Consider the following 18,937-nt stretch of genomic DNA (forward strand, 5'->3'; position numbering starts at 1 on the left):
TGGGGAGGTGCTCGCACCTCTCCAGGCAGGAAACCTATTGTCCAAACCTCCGTGACTGGAAGGACTCCCAGCAGCAGGAGGTCAGACTTGTGTCTGTGGCAGCAGCGTCCATTGTGTGACGCTGGGGCTCTGGTTAACTTTAACCGGGATAGTCAGCAACAACATGTCTTCTCCCTCTAGAAGGGTGGAATGCTACCCCCGTCGGCAGAATTGGCGAGGGGGTAGTATTCGAAAGCGTATGACACCTTACATGACATGTTTAGATAAAGCCAGACCAAAGTTAGCATTCAACCGCGAGGATTATAATGCACTTAAGAGTATATGGTGTGGCAATATCATAGAACAGCTAGAAGGACATGGTTCCGAAAGCTGCAGACAGGCTCAACTCAAGCTAGAGCACCATCTCACACATAACCAAGCACTCTGCCTCCAGGATTGTTAAGGCCTGCAATAGGAGTGGCTTATAGGTTACTGTGTGTCTATATTTAAGGGTAGATATAGGAATACTATACCTAAGCAAGAGGTGATTACACAACCTTGCCCCAGCTGAGTGATCAGCCAGTTGTGTCAGTTTGAGTGGCCAGCCAGGGGTGGCATAATACATGCTGCAGCCCCTGGTAGGCCTTGGTTACACCTATGCCCTGAGTACCTAAGGTACACTTCTACAGGGGCTGACAAGGTGAACCAATTCCCAATTGTGGATGTACCTAGAGTACATGGTGTGAATTTAGAGAGAGTACATCTGGGCTGTGGGTCTGATTAGCAGGCCCACAGCCACATCTAAGTCGACAACCAGTAAAGCAAAAGCAAAAAGTGGGGGTGACTATAGGAAGCAGACCCTACTCTCCTACAAACAAGACCCTGGCCATTTGCTGCCCTGTATACAATGCAGAGAGATTTAAAACAGATTCTCTCCTTGATAAGTAGTCAATGAAGATCTGTCACGGCCAATGTCGTGGAGGACCTACGCTGTCTGTTTAGCACCAACTTTGCTGCCATAGACTGGACTCTCTGCAACCCCTGCACAATGTATTGTGGCACCCCAAATACAGGGAGTTGCAGTAGTCCAGCCTACTCAAGATTACACTTCTCACTACGAGAGATCGAGTGTCTTTTGGAAGTAGTGGGATAACCTTCCGTAGCATCCGTAGCAGGGAGAGGCAAACACTGGCAGTTTTGTTAGCTTGCGAGTCCATTTGAAGATTTTCATCCACCATGACCCCCAAGTTACACACCACTTTAGCCGGGATCAGGGGTTCGACCTCGGGGGTGAGTTTGAACTCCACCGATAGATGTCGAGACACTCTGGTGGCAGGACAGTACACCGCCTCTATTTTCCCCCCATTAAACTGTAGGAAATTTTTCCTAAGCCAACCAGCAGTCTGGCGCATACACTCCTGGAAGGTGTCCATAGATACCGCTTGTTTCCCCTCCAGGGAGAACACCAGTTGGGTATCATCTGCATAGTTGATCAGGTCTGCCCCATTAGATTTAATAATGGGGAATAGAGGGCGCAGTTAGATATTAAACAGAATTGGGCTAAACGCCGAGCCCTGTGTTACCCCATGATGTACTGGGGACATGCCTGAGGTGAACGGTGTCAGAGACACAGCCTGTTGTCTTCCTGACAGATAGGATAGTAGCCACTGCAGGGCCTGTCCTTTAACCCCTATACTTTCCAGTCTCTCCGCTAACACGGTATGGCTCACCCTATCGAATGCGGCTGACATGTCCAATAACACTAGGAAACGGAGTTCCCATTGTCAGCACGCATTCGTAGATTATCCCTTACGGTTGGCAGGGCAGTCTCGGGACCCTGTCCCGGGCGGAAGCCATATTGGTCCCTGTCCAGCAAGAAGGTGTCCTCAAGGTAGCACGATAGACCTTTGCTAACTGCCTTCTCTAAGATTTTAATCAGGTATGGCAGTAGGGAGATCGGTCTGAAATTTGCTTAATTAGTAGGGTCCAGGGATAGTTTTTTAAGCAAGGGAGTTACTACTGCTTGCTTCCATACCTCTGGTACCTCTCCTTCCTCCAGCGACTGACAGCAGATCTTCCATAGCCAGGGAAAGGTTTCTTGACCAAATATTTTCCAGATTTAATGTGGAAAATGATCTAATGAGGAACCCGAGGATACACTTTGAGCAAGCTGGTTAAAAGAATCTTCCGTGGGGGCATGAAAAATATCCAGAGAGGTATCTATCTGGGATTCTGCATCTAACTTCCAGGCTAAATCATCCGAACCACTAGGATGTAGTTCTCCAATAATTGTAATTATTTTTTCCTCGAAAAAAGTGGCAATCTCATCGCAGAGTTTCTGCGATGCTACCACCTTATTGCTTGTGCAAGCAGGACCAGATAAATCCCTAAATTTATTAAAAAGTGCTGTTATGCTATTTGGGGCTTGCAAAATAGATTTAGCGTAGAAATCTGCTTTGGCCCTAGCAGTAGACTCCTTGTATTGGGCCTGTACCAATTTCAAGGCTTTCTTGTCTGATTCTAAGTAGGCCCTCCTCCATTTCCTCTCGGCCTTTTTGCATGGTACCCGTAGCTGTTTTGATTCATCATTGTACCATGGAGCAGAAGTTTTTTTCCTGTTTTTGAGACGTTTTACTGGAGCTATTAAATCAAGGGTTCCTGCTATATAATTACAATAAGCCTGATAGTTTTCACCTACAGAGATTGAGGGAGTAAATAAATTCTGATCCTGAAAAATCGGCAGTGCTCTATTTTTCACCAGCTTGGCCCTTTCTCTTCCCTTTCAATAGGTCAATGACTGGTTACTATTGTCCTCTGAGCCAGGTGTCTTGATACAGAAATGAATTAAAGAGTGGTCGGTCCAGCTTTGAGGCAGAATGTCGACCACTTCAGTCTCAGCCTGGTTCGCAAACAGGAGATCTAGTACATGTCCTCCTCGATGAGTCAGTTATAGTACCATTTGATGTAAATTAAGTCTCTCAGATAGTTATCTAGGCTGAAGTTTTCCCATAAATTAAAGTCCCCTAATACAATCATTCTCGAATGAGTTAGACTCAAGTCAGTGATGGAGTTAAACAAATCTTGAAACTGGGTGTCTGCGCCTGGGGGTCTATCACAAACCACCCCTGTGAGTAGCCTACCTTTAGCCTCTTGAAGTGAGAAGCCCAACCGTTCAATCCCAACGACATCATCTACTTGTAAAGGTGTGAAGTTCCATTTTTCCTTTTGGCATGAATACCACAGATTCTGTTGGACGGGCCTTGGCCCTTTCGGAAGCTCTTTGCCAGCGTGCCTGGCTACTCCCCTCTGGCTTTTCTGTGGCTGTTCAGTCCGCCTTGGTGAAAATGCCTTTCGGTGGTCAATATCTGTTTGACCTCTTAAGCTGACTCTGCTCTACTTTTTGGGATAGTCTGAGTGGAGCGAAACCTTAATCCCTGATTGCTATACCGTTGTCTTATTCCTCCCGTATTCAGTCTGACTGTGGATAGTCTCCTTCATTTCTTTCCTGGGTGATTTGTTATAGGGCGGTGCCAGTTGGTGTCAAATTTTAACCTGTCACCTCCGAGTGACATACAGTGTGATGGGCCTGGCCTGAAAGGTATGGTCTGTTCTTGCTTTCTTACTCTGTCGATGATTGGTTCTGGTCCCTGGTTGTTTAAGACGCATCTTATTTTCTGGCATTGTTTGGTTCTATGCTGGTAAATGCACAGTGTTTTCTTGCTTTCTACCCAAGTCTGTCATATAGATATGCTTTGCCTACACACTGTGTTAAGTTAGCATGAGCTTATTAGGAGTTTAAACGCCATTTTACCTTTCTGCTGCTTCTGCACACGACACATAATTGTTACTTTAGCTTTGAGCCTAGTAGAATGTTTTGCTTCACATGAGAATAATATGTTATTGCTCTGATATCAGCTTTGCTTGGTGAGCTGTGTCTGTACAGTGAGTTTTGAAGCCTTCAAGGATATCTCGACACAGTGGTTGTTATGAGGTCTGATCTTCGCACGTTCCTAGACATAACATACATGCAGCTGCGGCCAGATTCTGGCTTTAGGCGCGTTTTATATTGCATTGCACAGAGCCTACACACACACTTGATGGTGCTTCGCATGCAGAGAGCTGGTGGAAGATGATGTGATCCCTTACCACTAGGATCTGAGGTATGGGGCCGCCCTGCTAAAACCCAAATAGACCTTCTTAGATATAATATATTATACTAGCAAGGGAGGGTGAGAATTAGGTGTCTTGTAGCCTTCTTCCCTCTAGCATTTTAATATGCTTTCACCCTTTGTATTCTATGGACTAGTAACTATGCTGATTACTTTGTTTCTTATAATATGTTTGCTTGTATTAGCTAAGATACTGCGCTTGAGAACACTGCATTAGAAAATAAACATTTCAAATGTGCACGCGTCCTCATTTACTCCTTGTTCTGGATTGAAATGATTGTATAACGAAAGAGTGTTCATGTGTTCCACGTTACCTGAGGTGCTCTAAGTCCATGTTCTGGTTTGTTTCTTTAGATTCTCCTTTGCCTAGTCCCAGAGGGCTTCCTTCTCTCTCAAATTGTTTCCTCTACCTCAAGTGGTTTATGGCCATGATTGTTTTTATTCCTCGCAATGCTTTTCTAAGCTTTTGGTTGGTGCTCCCTGCATTGCCTCATTCTATGGCTAGTAGCTTTGGCCCAGTAGTTTTAGTTATTGTCCTCAGCCTTCTGCCTCAGTCTCTTGGGCCAGTTGACCTTCAGGGGGGGTGTGTTGTAGTGCTACGTATATACGGACTGTTCTTCCCCCTCGTCTTATTCTTCTGCCATCGTGTTTTTTCCAAGTTTTTGCACAGCTGTAAATTCGGTTTTGTATGGGCTTTCCCCAAGTGGTCTCTCTCTCTCTCTCTATATCTCCTTTTATTATGCAGACCGGATAGTGTAGCCGGGGATCTTTCTTGGCATGGGTTTGCAGCACCTCCTCCAGGATGGTATTGCTTGGGTATCTCATTCAAAGGTAAGGAATCTGCTGCAAGACATCTCTATCAGATGAATAAGTTACTTACCTTTGGTAACACCTTATCTGTAGGAGTTCTAGCCGCAGATTCCTTACCGACCCACTCATCCTCCCCATTCTGTGAACTGATTCTCTTTTTCGTCCAGAACTCTCTTATGCACCCTTGTGCCTTTCGTTGGTAAAAAAAAAACTATTATTACAAAGAGAAGATAAACTAACAACCAATAATTAATATCAGCGTCTTTCAAAAAGAGGATTCTTTTTGGGCACACTGTTTCCATTGCAGTTTTTATACATGGCTCCAAGTTTTAGCACGGAAAGTAATTTCAGAAGAAACTGACATCAGCGGAGGGCTTATATGGACTCTGGCGATGTCATATCTGGTGGACGACGTCGTACGGAGTTGTTCGACACCCTCTACCGACGCATAGAGGTACTGCTGTAGAAAAAGTTCTGTATCCTGTCTGGCGCCTGAGGATAATTTAAAGGGAAGAAAACTCAGCTAGATCTAGTCTCTACTAGATAAGAGGTTACCTAAGGTATATAACTTATTCATCAAAAGGTTAGCCTAGAACCTAAGCCCTACTCTTTGATTCTCTCAACCACCCCAACTCCTTCCTTAGACGTGTCCAGGCCCCTTCCTTGTGACCCCTCCCTGAATCAAAGATCACCCATTGAAGTGTACCATGGGAGCCCTCGCAAGTGTCCCACCCAGCTTACAGGAGTGCAGCAATACACATCGGTCGGAGAGGGGTGATTGCTCTACCTCTTCTCATGTTTCATCATGTGACCCTTGGTCTCCCAATATATAAAACAGTCTGCCATGTAGTGTCAGTCACAGGCACACATACACCCAGCACATACTTTTAATGTACCCACACTACACAGCACTGTATCCTTCATGTATTGTACCACTCACAGACACAAATACACCCAGCACGTGCATTTAACATGCACATTCTGCATAGCACTACATCAGTCATATATTGTACCACTCACAAGTACACATACACTGAGAACATTCAATCAACATGCATGTACTGCACAGTACTTCCTTATTCCTGTATTGTACCCCCACCAAGCACACATACACCCAGCACAGGTACACCACTGATGCGCTGCACACCAAACCGTTGTCTGCCAAGGGGTGAGTTGAGCACACAGCAGTGGAACTTTAACCACTTGGATGCTAAGGCATGCCGATCATGCCCATTGACTTTCCATTGAAATCAATGGAAACTCCATGACGAGTTACCCTTGTCATTAGCGCTGAAGGGGTTAAAGGAGTGAGCCTGTAGGTCTCACTCCAGCGGCACAGGTTAAAAAGGATCTGTTCCCTTAACTCCTGATAGAGGCAGTATTGTTTCACCACTATAAAGGTACCGGTGTGGGTGACCCTCCTGGTCCAGAAGGATCTCAATCCTTGAGACAGGCCCTTGTCATGGCACACCTTCATGATCCATGTTTGCCTATGACAACAAAAATCAGCATTAGAGATCCAGACATCAGTACAGTTTGGGCACTCAGGGCAGGGGTGCATGTATGTTACCATGCGGAGGACTTTTCCGTCCCAGCAGTTACATAGACTTTTGTCTACCACACCAGTTTAAAAAAGGAGGAAGTAATTCAGATGAGGAGTCTCTGGGAAGTTGTATACATTAGAAAAGACAAGCCACTTAACCTTTAGAAACTTCTATTGATGGATTTGCATCTACCCGCAGATACCTTATCACCCACTCTCCTCTCCCTGGCTGAATCAGGTGTTTTTTGTTCCCACTCAAACTTGTTTGACGCTCCTGACGAACGTCTACATTTGTTTGGATAAACAGATGCCATATATTGAAAGACTGACCTGAGTAATCTGCTACTGAATTGAAGCAGCACCACTGGTGACCGTGATGGGTACTGCTAAACAAAAACAAAATCTGCATAGATTCTTGCGCCAGAGAATGGAATTAACGAATATTCAGCAGACAGAACAGTGCCAAAGTCAGGTAACTTGTTCTCATGGGATTGCACTGTGTAATAAATATGGCATATTGTTAGTGATGGATACTAGAATGACCTGAACATTTTAGCATGGTCTCAGTCATGTTAATTTTTCTTGTTATAGGTGATATATGAACCACTTGTTCCAGATGCTGTGACATATTTCTTCACCATGGTACTGAACGGTTTACGAGAACACACAGGTCATGCTACGTACATTGATGCACTTGTTCAGCTTGGATTCCAGATTTACGAATCTCTGGTAAGTTGTCTGTGTGTCTGGAAGACGGAGTGAGACCATACAGTGAAGATGTGGTAGGTAACTTAAATGCCATTGACATAACGTGTTTATGTAGGCCTTGGTTGGTTAGGGATTTATTTAAAAATTGTGTTTTATACTACATTAACATGCCAACTTTAGCCACTGAAAATTGATTGCTTAACAGGTGAGCAGATTGAATCTAGTGTAACTGGTGCTTGATCCCTTGGCAGTGAAGTTTTTTTAATATGTGTTTGGCTAGAAGATGATATCTGAAAGAAACACGTTAGTTAGATTCCTTACCTTAGAATATCCCCAGACATCAGACTGGATCCTGAAAGTTTTGCGTAGCAGTACTCCTGCGCGTCGGTAGACGTCGTCTGCGGCTCCGCATCTGTCGTCGACATCGTAATCGCCGGGATGACTTTGTCGGAGTACTTAGACACCGCCCTCACACGCTGACGTCAGTGTTTTTTTCTGCGCCAGCAAGCGCAGATCCGGGAAGAGCAGTATTCCTAGTCATTTTTTGACTAAGTTTTTGATCTACTTTGAATCGCTTCTCGAGTCGACCTTAGACTCGCTGTGCCGGTAGGGATGCCTGGGTTCAAGCCGTGTGAGGATTGATGTCAGTTACCGACCCCCACTGCCGGTGCCTTTACTGTCTCTGGTCAACCACGATGACAAGTCGTGCCCCAACTGCCGGGCCCTAACCTTGAAAGCTAGGCAGGAGCGGTCCCGTAAGCGACTCGAGCTCCGGCATTCGGCCCCGCGCCGCTCGAGGTCCCGGTCCAGGAGGAGGTCGAGGGACCGGTCGCGGGGCCGTAGTCATCGCCGCTCGACGAGCCACCACCACTCGTCTGGCTCCAAGTCCTCAGGTAAGTCGAGGCACTCGAAAAAGAAGTCGAAGAGGCGTCCTCGCTCTTCCCACTCCCCCCGAAACGGGTGAGGGTGCGGGCGACACTGCCCATGCGGCTCCGCCAGAGCCGCAAGCGCCACGTCCAGCTCCATACCCGTCGGTCCCTGGGCTGCACGCGACACCGGCGGAGATAAGTGCCTTCCTTACGAAGTCGTCCCCGGTCCGGGTCCGGCGTCGGGCCAGCGCCGTCTTCGACGCCGATGGGTGAGCAATACTATGACCCGGCTCCATTCTTTTTCCCTGACTATCAGGAGATGGATGACGAGGGGGACTGGGAGGGGTATGAGGACCCTCTGGCACTGCAGTGCCAGTTAAGCCAGGACTGGGCAGAGGAGTTGGGGGAGGCCAGTGGTCTGGACACTTCGCCCGACACTGGATTTGTCTCCCCTCCTTCCGTGGCTATGGAAGAGGGGGCTGCTTACAGCGTGGTGTTGATGAGGGCAGCCAAGGCCTTGGCTCTTGAGCTCATTGTCACGGCCGAGAGGACTAACCTCCTCACTGAGGTGCTCAGAATGCAGGCAAGCTCCTCGGAGCCTCTCCTGCCATTTAATGAAGCCCTCACTGACGTTCTGGTGGGCACCTGGTCCAAGCCCGCTACAGGCCTCTCTGTAGATCGGAACGTCGCCTGACGCCACCGCCCGGCTCCGGGCAACCCCAAGTTCCTGTCCATTCACCCCACCCCTAAAAGCCTGGTGATCCAGGCCTCTTCCTCCCAGACCGCATTCCCGACCGCTCCCCCGGATCGGGAATCCAAAAGGTACGATCAGTTTGGCAAGAAACTGTTCTCCTCCCTGAGTTTGTGGCTGCGGTCTGTTAACACCGCCTGCCTTTTGGGCCGTTACACCCACTCTCTGTGGGATACGGTTGCGGAAGTGCTGCCGCAGTAGGCCCGGGCAAAGCTCACCTAAGCCCTAGTGGAAGGGCGGGACGCAGCGTGCTACTCCTTACGGTGTGAACTCGATACCACAGACTCGCTGGGTAGGGCGATTGCAATGACTGTGGCAGTTTGCCGCCACGCCTGGCTGAAGTCCGCCAACTTTTCGGGGGATGGCCAGGCCGCTCTCATGGACATGCCCTTTGATGGCAGTCGCCTCTTTGGCGACAAGGCAGACAGTGCGCTTGAGCTTTTCAAGGATTCCAGAGCTACGGCCAAGTCCTTGGGCCTAGGCCAACGCCAGCAAACTTCCGCCTCTCGCTCCTTTCATGGCCAAGGGAGGAGCCCCCCCCACACGTCCAGCCAGCCACAGGCCGCAGACTTAGGCTCAACACGGTTACGGACGGGGTTACCGCCATGGTGATACCGGGGGACACCGGCAGGGTCAGTACACACCCGCCCCTGCAGCATCTGCCTCTAAGCCTTCCTAGTCCGGCATATCTGAAAGAAACAGGTTAGTGTTAGATTCCTTACCTTAGAATATCCCCAGGCCTCAGACTGGATCCGGAAAGTTTTGCATAGCAGTACCCCTGCGCATTGGTAGGCGTCTTCTGCGGCTCCGCATCTGTTGTCGGCATCGTTGGCGCCGGGATGACATCGCCGGAGTACTTAGACGCCGTCCTCGCGCGCTGACGTCCGTTCTTCTTTTTTACGAGCCAGCAAGCGCAGATCCGGAAAAAGCAGTACTTCTTGGTCACTTTTTGACTAACTTTTTCGATCCTTTTTGGGTCCTTTTTTGAGTCGGTAGACTCTCGGGGCCGGTAGGATACCCGGGTTCAAGCCCTGTGCTGACTGTAACCGTCTGATGTCGGTTACCGACCCCCACCGTCGGTGCCTGTATTGCCTTGGGGCCGACCACGACGACAAGTCGTGCCCCAACTGCCGAGCCTTGGCGTCGAAGGCTAGGCGGGAGCAGTCCCGTAAACGCCTCGAGCTCCGGCAGTCGGCCATGCGGCGTTCACGGTCGAGGAGGAGGTCGAAGGACCGGTCGCGGGGCCACAGTCATCGCAGCTCGGCGAGTCGACACCATTCATCAGGCTCCAAGTCCTCAGGTAAGAGGCACAAGAAGTCGAAGAGACGACATCGCTCTTCCGACTCCCCCCGAAGCTCGCACGATACGGTCGGGGGTTCGGGCGACACAGCCCACGCGGCTCTGCCAGAGCCGCAGGAGCCCCTGCCAGCTCCATACCCGCCTGGTCCCTGGGCTGGACGCGACGCCGGAGGAGATCGATGCCTTCCTCATGGCCATGAGGTCGCTCTCTCCTTTGTCGGGTCCCGCTGTGGCGCCTTCGGGCCCCGCGGCACCGACTGGGAGCCCAAGCGGGCCGGGTGCTTCGGCCCCAGCGCCGTCGACAACTTCGGTCCTGATGCCGTAGGGCCCCACCGGATCCAGGTCGCCGCTGGTCGACCTTACGACCCCTCCGCCGGCGCCGACCCTCAGGGTGTCGCCCCCGACGCCTTCCCCGGACGACGACGTCCCCGGTCCCTCCCTCGGTCCGGATCCGGCATCAGACCGGCGTCGCTCGACACCGCATTCAACGCCGAGAGAAGAGAAATTCTTCTATGATCCGACCCCATCCTTTGCAGCTGACTATCAGGAGATGGGAGGCGAGGAGGATTGGTAGGGGCCTGAGGACCCTCTGGCACGGGAGTGCCAGGCGTATCAGGACTGGGCAGTGGATCTAGGGGAGGCCATTGGTTTGGACACTTCGCCCGACACTGGCTTTGTATTCCCTCGGCTGCTTACAGCGTGGTGCTGATGAGGGCGGCCAAGGCCTTGGCTCTTGAGCTCCCCGTCGCGGCCATGAGGACGAACCTCTTCACCGAGGTCCTGAAACTGCAGGCAAGCTCTTTGGAGCCTCTACTGCCGTTTAATGAGGCCCTTACTGACGTTCTGTTGGGCACTTGGTCCAGGCCCGCTACAGATCCCCCTGTAGATCCGAACGTGGCCAGGCACCACCGCCCGGCCCCGGGCGACCCTAGCTTATCCAGTATTGGGGTATCTTTCATAGATTCACATGCTCAGAGTCATCCCCGCCGACGAGGTGGGAGTCTTGCGGTACAATAAAACATATACATATAGTCCTAATAACATTACACCATAGACTATAGTGTATAGCAAAGTCACTACATTAGCCTATCTTAGTCTTTTTGTAAAAAGAACCAAACTTGGAAATCAGCCAATCAGGCCACAGCACCCACTAGAACCTTCCCCACAGAGAGGCAAACGCTCAGATTTTATACCGCACCTTGTGTGATTTTGAATTCTAAATTGTCATCAACCAGACAATATTATCATAATGTGTCACACATTTCACCTTTGCCGCCCAGCCACTATTTAGAGGAATCTGAAGATGACGATGATCCCTATGGGCAGGCGCGTGATCCTTAAGATAAAATATCACGCCATTATGGAGAGAGCAACTGGTAGGTTTCACCTAACCATGCCGGTGCAAAAAACAGAATGTTTTTTATATGATTTTAAAGGTCTGGATAAAAAATCAAACACGCTCCATTGCCATTATCGGTCACATATGGAATGAGGGAGTGAAAATCATGAAAACCCCATTCTCCTTTCCTGCAATCTTGCCTCGGATTGATAAAAAATACAAAGCACCGGATGACGCTCCTGCCTGCCTTTTTTTTAAAAAACATATTTTATTGAAGTTTTCCCATCACATAGCAATTGTCACGTTATACATCATCTTCAGTAAACAAATATATCTTCATTAATATCCCAACACAGTCATGAATGTGCCCCCCTCCCTCCCCAAAATGACGGGAATGACAGGTCAAGCGAGCGCTGTTCGTGTGGTGTTGCTGTTGGTGAGGAGTGCTCAACGTATTGGGAGCTCTATGTGTTTATTCTGCATTCCAAGTGCTTTAGTTTTCCTCATCCACCCGTTGGCCGGACAGAGCCTGTACTAACGACTCCCATACTCTAGCATGCTCAAGCGCTTTTTCATGCTTAGTACGCTGCGCCTGCCTCAGTCTGACCGCACTCTCGCTTCCCGCCCATTTGCTAAGTTCTGCTTTTCCAGCGTGTACAGGACGGTCCCTCCTTTGACTTCCAGTGTAGGGTAATTTCCATCTATGCTAATATGAGCCCTAGATCAATGAACTTGCTTGTTATTTTCGTTTTGGGCGTGTGGGGAAACCAAAGTAGCACACATGTAGCCATGTCATATGTCAGTTCTCTGCCCGTTACTTCATTCAATAGTGCTCCTACCTTCGCCCAGTAGTGTCCCCTATCTTCGGGCTGTCCCAAAGCATGTGTTCTAATTCCGCTCCGTCCGTCAAACATCTGGGGCAGGTTGCATCCCGTGCCTGAAAATATCTCTGAATTCAGATAGGCCCTGTGCACTACGAAGAACTGTATCAATTGCAGTCTCGCATTTCTCGTGCCCTTCCAAGTCCTCCTGAGGACATGTCCCCATGTCGCATCAGGTATTGGTCTACCTATCCACTCCTCCCATTTCGATTTCAGGGCCGTCAATGGTTGTATCCCTTCATTTAGCATCCTGGATTGGAGACAGGTGACTGCCTTAAACGTCCCCGAGGCCATGACCACATGCTGGCATGCCATGGTTGTCTTGGGTTCAGCCTGCCCCTCCATCCAATGTTTCCATATTGCCGCCACCACCGCTGCATGGATCAGGAAATCGCCTATTGGGAGGTCATACCTCTCCCGTAACGCGGGAAAAGAAAGCAATTATGCCTCCTCGTATAGGTCCCCCACTACCTGGATTCCTAATTGTTCCCAGTTTTCGAGGGCGGACCAATCACTCCCATGGGAAAGGGCAGTCAGCATCCCCAGCGGGATCTCTGGAGCATACGGGTGGAGGACACCTGCTCGTCGCTGACTTCGAGTCCAGCATGCCCTCAAGGTACTCTCCTCCAAAGATAAGTCCCTGGGCAGGAGCGCTAGTTGCAGGATTATGTACGAGAGGACATGCCTTTGCATTCCCGTGCCTCTCATATGATCTGGTCCCCGAAACTCCATTGCTATTGCCTGCGTGAGGACCTGCAGCTGTGCCGCCAAATAAAGTTCAAAGTCCTGGACTGCCAATCCCCCCTCCAGTTTCGGACGCATCAGTTTATCAATAGCTATTCTCTTCCTACCGGCTCCCCACAAGAATCCTATCCTCAGTTCCTTAAACAACGCCGGCGGAACCCAAATGGGGAGCGTCCGGAAATAATAGAGGAGCCTTGGCAATGCCACCATTTCAAGTAAGGCTATCCTCCCCATCAGCGACAGCGGAAGCGTGGACCAGAATGCCATACTTCCTTTTAGGGCCCTCACGCAACGCCCTATGTCCCCCTCCAATAAATCCGCAGCGTCGTGATAGATCCTGACCCCGAGATAATTGAAGCATCTGGGTTCCCACTTTATTTCTCGGGGAAGTGGTGGGGCCTCCGTTCCCGGTCTTACCGGCCACAGGTTCGTCTTGTTCCAGTTTACCTTAAGCCCTGAGAAATGTCCAAATCTAGTCAGGAGAGTCATCGCTCCCTGCAGCGCCCCTGCTGTGTCTTCAAGATAGAGAAGCAAATCATCCCCATATAACGAGATTCGATGGGGCACTGCATCTCGCCACAGCCCCTCAAAGCACCCTCCTAGTCTCGCTCGAACCGCCAGGGGCTCTATAGCCAGGGCCTACAGTAGCGGAGGGAGATAGCATCCCTGCCGCGTCCCTCTCAGGACCGGATATTGTTCAGATATCAATGTCCCCAGCTTCACCCTTGCCACCGCCGAGGAGTGCAAAACCCGACCCAGGAGCCAAACCGCCCCCCCCAGGCAAAATCGTTCTAATACTTAATATAAATATGTCCACTCCAAGCTATCAAAAGCTTTTTCTGAGTCCGACGCTTCAAGAGCACGGTTGTCAGTGCCCAATATCCTTATAAGCCTCCTTATATTCGAGGAGGTGTTACTAGTGGGAATGAATCCAGCTTGGTCTGGGTGTACTAGGGTAGTCATGTGCGGCAGTAGCCTTGTGGCAAATATTCTACTCCGTATCTTATAGTCCGTGGTCAGCATGGACAGCGGCCTATAAGAGGTGACATCTTCTCCATCTCTTCCCGGCTTCAAGAGGGGTATAATCAATGCTTCGCGCATTTCTCATTATGATGATTGGCGATTGCGCAGCCGCCGCTCTCCCCCAGGGCCTCGGTGCACAGCAGCTTCGTGGCGCCGAGACAGCCGTCCCCGCTCCTCGCCACCAATCACCCCCTGTGCCTCTCACCTCGGGTCCAGCGCGGACCCCCGCAGTCGCCTCAGGCAGTTATCAGCCGGCAGTAGCTACACGCCCCCACAACCAGGCCAGCTCGCTCTGTGTCCCAGGTCCCCTCGCTCTCCTCCGGTCAGCCGCTATGGGTGGGTCGTCTCCGCCATATTGGTGTCGCAGCTCCAGCCGCTGCTCAGTTATACTGGGTACAACCAAGGCTATAATTCCCGCAGCAAACACCACGTATCAGGTTAAACTCTTCTGCCCTCCTCTGGTGTCCCGGTCAGCAGGGTGCGGCCCCCACGGAGCCCGAAGCGCCGCGGGCTCAGAGTCAGTGGATCAGAGAGCCAGGGGCCGCCGCCAACTTAGCCCTTCACTCCACCGGTGCTCCGTGATGATATTTCAGCTCCGCTCTGCCGCAGAAGGAGCCGCCGCCGCTCGGGAGCTCGTTTCCACTGTCCCCTGCCACTATCACATTCGTGTTGCCAGCACTGCGGGTCCAGTCGTCTTCTAAATCAGGATTAATGCTGGATCGGGCACGGAGCTCTAACCTCACGCCGCCATACCCATCGGCGCCCAAGCCACGCCCCCGACGCTCCTGCCTGCCTTACGGGTCACCCTAAAGCAGACTCTGTAATTTCCCAAGCGGCGCCGAGGAAATTTCGGAATCCTTCCACTCCAATCACAGCTCCTCCGGACAAGGATGGAAGGCGCTTGGACAACATAAGTAAACGTTTTACCACCATGGCAGATGCAACGGTTCAGGCCACGAACTGTTTGGCTATATTAGGCAGATATGACAGACAATTGTGGTCAGCTATCTCGCCCTATATTGAATATCTCCCTGAAGACAAGAAATTGGAGGCACGGAAAATTCTTATGGATGGTGAAAGAGCCGCTTCTGAAATAATAGATATCTCTATGGACATAACGTCTCTTGGTTTTCGTCAGCTTGCTGGAGCGGCTACATTGAGGCGTCAAGGCTGGCTTAAATCCACGAATTTTCACCTGGAAATCCAAACAAAAATCCTGGATAAGCCTTTTGATGGCGATCTCTTGTTTGGCAAGCATATTCGCGTTACCTGAGAGGCTGCTAGTCGAGCGGTCGCTTTTTTAGAATTCTACTCTTTTAAAAAACTTTGAAAATATTGCAATTACCTTTATTTCCCTTGTGTCCGCTCCCCTCCTTGCATATAGCGTTTCACGGATTTTAGCGTGACGCTATTATTTTTAAACCAGATCGCTCCTACCCTCACTGCTCATTTGCACACTATTGACGCAACATTCTTACGGTCCCCACTTGGGTGGTGCCTTAGTCGATTTTAGGACTGAGGCTCACCGGGTCCCGGGCTCGATCCGGTTTTGGCGGCCATATTAGGTGGGTCATCATTACGGCGAGCGTTCTAGTCGCCCCTACATAAACGTCCACCCATGTCTACGCGCAGCGGACGCGTTCAGCGGGCGCGCCGGATTCGCGCCGGAGTCACGCCAGAGTCCAGCCCGTCTGCGCCCGTCCGCGGCCGGACGGGCGTAGGGCTGGACTCTATGCCGGTTTGCATTACCGACAGGGTGAGTTATTCTCGAAAAGACCTACTCAGTCTCAGACCTACGTTTCAGAGTCAGATGAATATTTTGAAAATTGTACGCTCTGTTGCCCTTATTCCTTAAAACTGACCCAGGCACCGGTTTCATGCCCAGGCTTGAAACTAGCTTCATTGAATTGTAGGTCGCGTCCCAAACATGCCCTGTTAATTAATCATCTTCTTCTTGACCATGAGCTAGATATCCTGTTTCTTACAGAAACATGGCTTACGACACACTCGGATTCGGATATCGTCATGGCTCTCCCTCCGGGTTTTCTTATTCAGTCCCAACTACGCCCCTTGGGTAGAGGGGGCGGGCTGGCTATTCTGCACAGAGACCATTTCACGTGCAGAATTAGCGATGCACAAATTACGGACTCATAGAGTTGCCATTTTTCAATTCAATTGGCCCCTACCACCTCTCTTATAGGCCTTTTGGTGTACCGCCCCCCGGGCCATTTTGGTCCTTTTGCCAGCTCGTTGTTAGAATCCATCTCAGCTCTGGCCCCTTCTGCATCCAATTACACTGTTCTTGGTGACCTCAACATTCATTTTGATGATCCCCTTGACACGGGGGCCGCTGATTTGAGGTTGGATTTGGCTGCTTGTGGACTTCAATTGATTAATAATGGGCCCACCCACAATCAGGGCCATTTGCTGGACCCTGTTTTTACGAATGTCTGTTCTATCCAGGCAAAACCCCCTTGTCCCCTCCCCTGGACAGACCATTTTTTAGTTTCTCTTTCCTGGCCAGGGGATTTTAGGAAACCTTATAAGTCCGTCATTTACACCCAGGACAGGGCCTGGTCTAGACTCTCGATTGAGGATTGGTCTAGAGCATTGGAACTTACGACTCCTGCTCCTACTGCGGACCTTGCTTTGGCTGACAGCAACTTTAGGAACTGGATTACCGGTTCACTTGACTCCATTCTACCCATAAAAACCAGAGAAAATAAGAGTGGGAAAATAGGCTCCGCCCCTTGCTTCAATTCGGAACTGAGAGCTCTCCGAAAGGACTGCAAAAAATTGGAACGTCTGTGGAGAAAGGACTGGCTCCACACAAAAAAAGACTCCTACCGGACGGCTGTTAGAGCCTACAAACTAGCCTTGAAAGTAGCCAAGGCCTCTCACTATGACGATAGGATCAAAAATGCCACAAACTCCTCGAGAGAGACCTATCTCATAGTTAAAGAACTCTTAAAGATTCCGCAGCCCCCTATATCGGCTCTGGCTTCATCGGACAGGAGTATGGAACTCGCGAAGTTCTTTGACTCTAAAATTTCCAACATTTTGACCGCACTTCCTCAGCCATCTCAGCTACTTTGCTGGGGTAGCGTGGCTCCTGAAACTTGCTCAGCGGAGTCTCCTCGACCACAGCTTAATGCCTTTAGGGCCGTATCATTGGATGAACTTGATAAGACCCTGGCTAAAATGAAAAGTGGCTCTCCTTGTGACCCCGCTCCCATGAGGTTTTTGAAACAAGTTGCTCCCGTGATTGTTCCTTCTGTTCTGGAGCTGATTAATTCCTCACTGTTACAAGGCTCCGTCCCTCCCAGTTGGAAGGGGGCGGTAGTTAAAGCCCTACTAAAGAAACCCCAGTTGGATCCGGCTGATCTGGCTAATTATAGGCCGATCTCGCTCCTACCTGGCATTAGCAAAATCGCCGGAAAACTGGTTAATGTCCAGTTGTCCCAGTTCCTGGAATCTAATAAACTCCTGCGTTGCTCCCAAACAGGGTTTCGCCCTGGCCAGGGCACGGACACTGCCCTCCTCGCTGTTATCGAGCAAGCTAGGTGCATTTTGGATTCAGGGGGATCAGTGGCAGTGATCCTCCTGGACCTTAGTGCAGCCTTTGACACGGTGAATCACCGTGTCTTGATCCATCGGCTGGCCAGGGCGGGGCTCGGGGGCACTGCCCTAGCCTGGATAGAGTCATTCTTGTCGGGCCGTACGTTCCAGGTCTGGGATGGCAACTCTCGTTCTGACCATCTTCGTCTTCTAAGTGGGGTGCCCCAGGGCTCCTCACTTAGGCCCAGATGTAGGTAAAAAATATTTACAGATTCTTAACTACCGAATTTTACCGATTCGGTAATTAAGAATCGGTAAATATGAAGGGTGGACATGTAGGTCCATCCAGATGTGTATTTTACCGATTCGGTAAATATCTGTATTTACCGAATCGGTAAATACCGACCGGTAATGCTCCATTCATTCCTATGGGCTTTGAAGCCCATAGGAATGAATGGGGCATTACCAGTCGGTATTTACCGATTCGTTAAATACCGATTTTGACAAGGGTGCAGGGGGTGTCACTTTGACACCCTCTAGCACCCCCAAAAAAGGTTCGGGGGCCATATGGCTGGCATACCTGCCCTAAGGGCAGGTCTGCCTGTCATATGGCACAGGTGTGCATGCACACATGTGCATGCACACCTGAATCGGTATTTTAACATCAAATACAATTTGATGGTAAAATACCGATTTTGTAGGCCTTGTGGGACTCAGAAGAGTCCCACCTACATATCAATTTTACCGATTCGGTAAATATACCGGTCGGTAAATTTACCGACCGGTATATTTACCGAATCGGTAAAATTACCGATTTGCCCCGTTTCAGTCCCCCTACATTTCGGTAGCCAAATACCGGTCGGTAACGGCCGAATTCGGCCGTTACCGACCGGTATTTGGCTACCTACATCTGGCCCTCAGTCCTACTCTTTTTAATGCTTACATGGCCCCTTTGGAAGATGTGGTTGCCCCCTTTGGCATCAAGATTGTGAGTTATGCGGACGACACGCAATTGGTCATCTCTCTCTCACATCTTGACCAATGCTCAGACAATTTGCTACACTGCCTTCAGGAAATTTATCTTTGGATGTGTGATTCCTCACTCAAACTTAACGGGTCTAAGACAGACATTATGCTGCTGGGAAAAAAATGGACAGCGATTCCATCTTCTGTCTGGCCCGTTACTATGGGTGAGGTTCCCGCTCCCAAAACAGAAATCAAGAGCCTGGGGGTCTGGCTCGACCAGGACTTATCCATGAAAACC

The 18,937-nt window shown here is 50.0% G+C and overlaps 1 protein-coding gene across 2 annotated transcripts in view; it reads left to right on the forward strand.

Annotated features, from left to right (window-relative positions):
* The window catches only part of LOC144762304 (exportin-5-like), a 2,548,278-nt gene that overhangs the window by 2,340,900 nt on the left and 188,441 nt on the right, over positions 1-18,937 (forward strand). For both annotated transcript variants that reach the window (XM_078647452.1, XM_078647453.1), the window contains one exon: positions 7,093-7,230. In XM_078647452.1, the coding sequence (XP_078503578.1) occupies positions 7,093-7,230 (138 nt within the window). The remainder of the gene's footprint in view (positions 1-7,092; positions 7,231-18,937) is intronic.

Source organism: Lissotriton helveticus, chromosome 6, assembly GCF_964261635.1.
Source record: "Lissotriton helveticus chromosome 6, aLisHel1.1, whole genome shotgun sequence".
Lineage (NCBI taxonomy): Eukaryota > Metazoa > Chordata > Amphibia > Caudata > Salamandridae > Lissotriton > Lissotriton helveticus.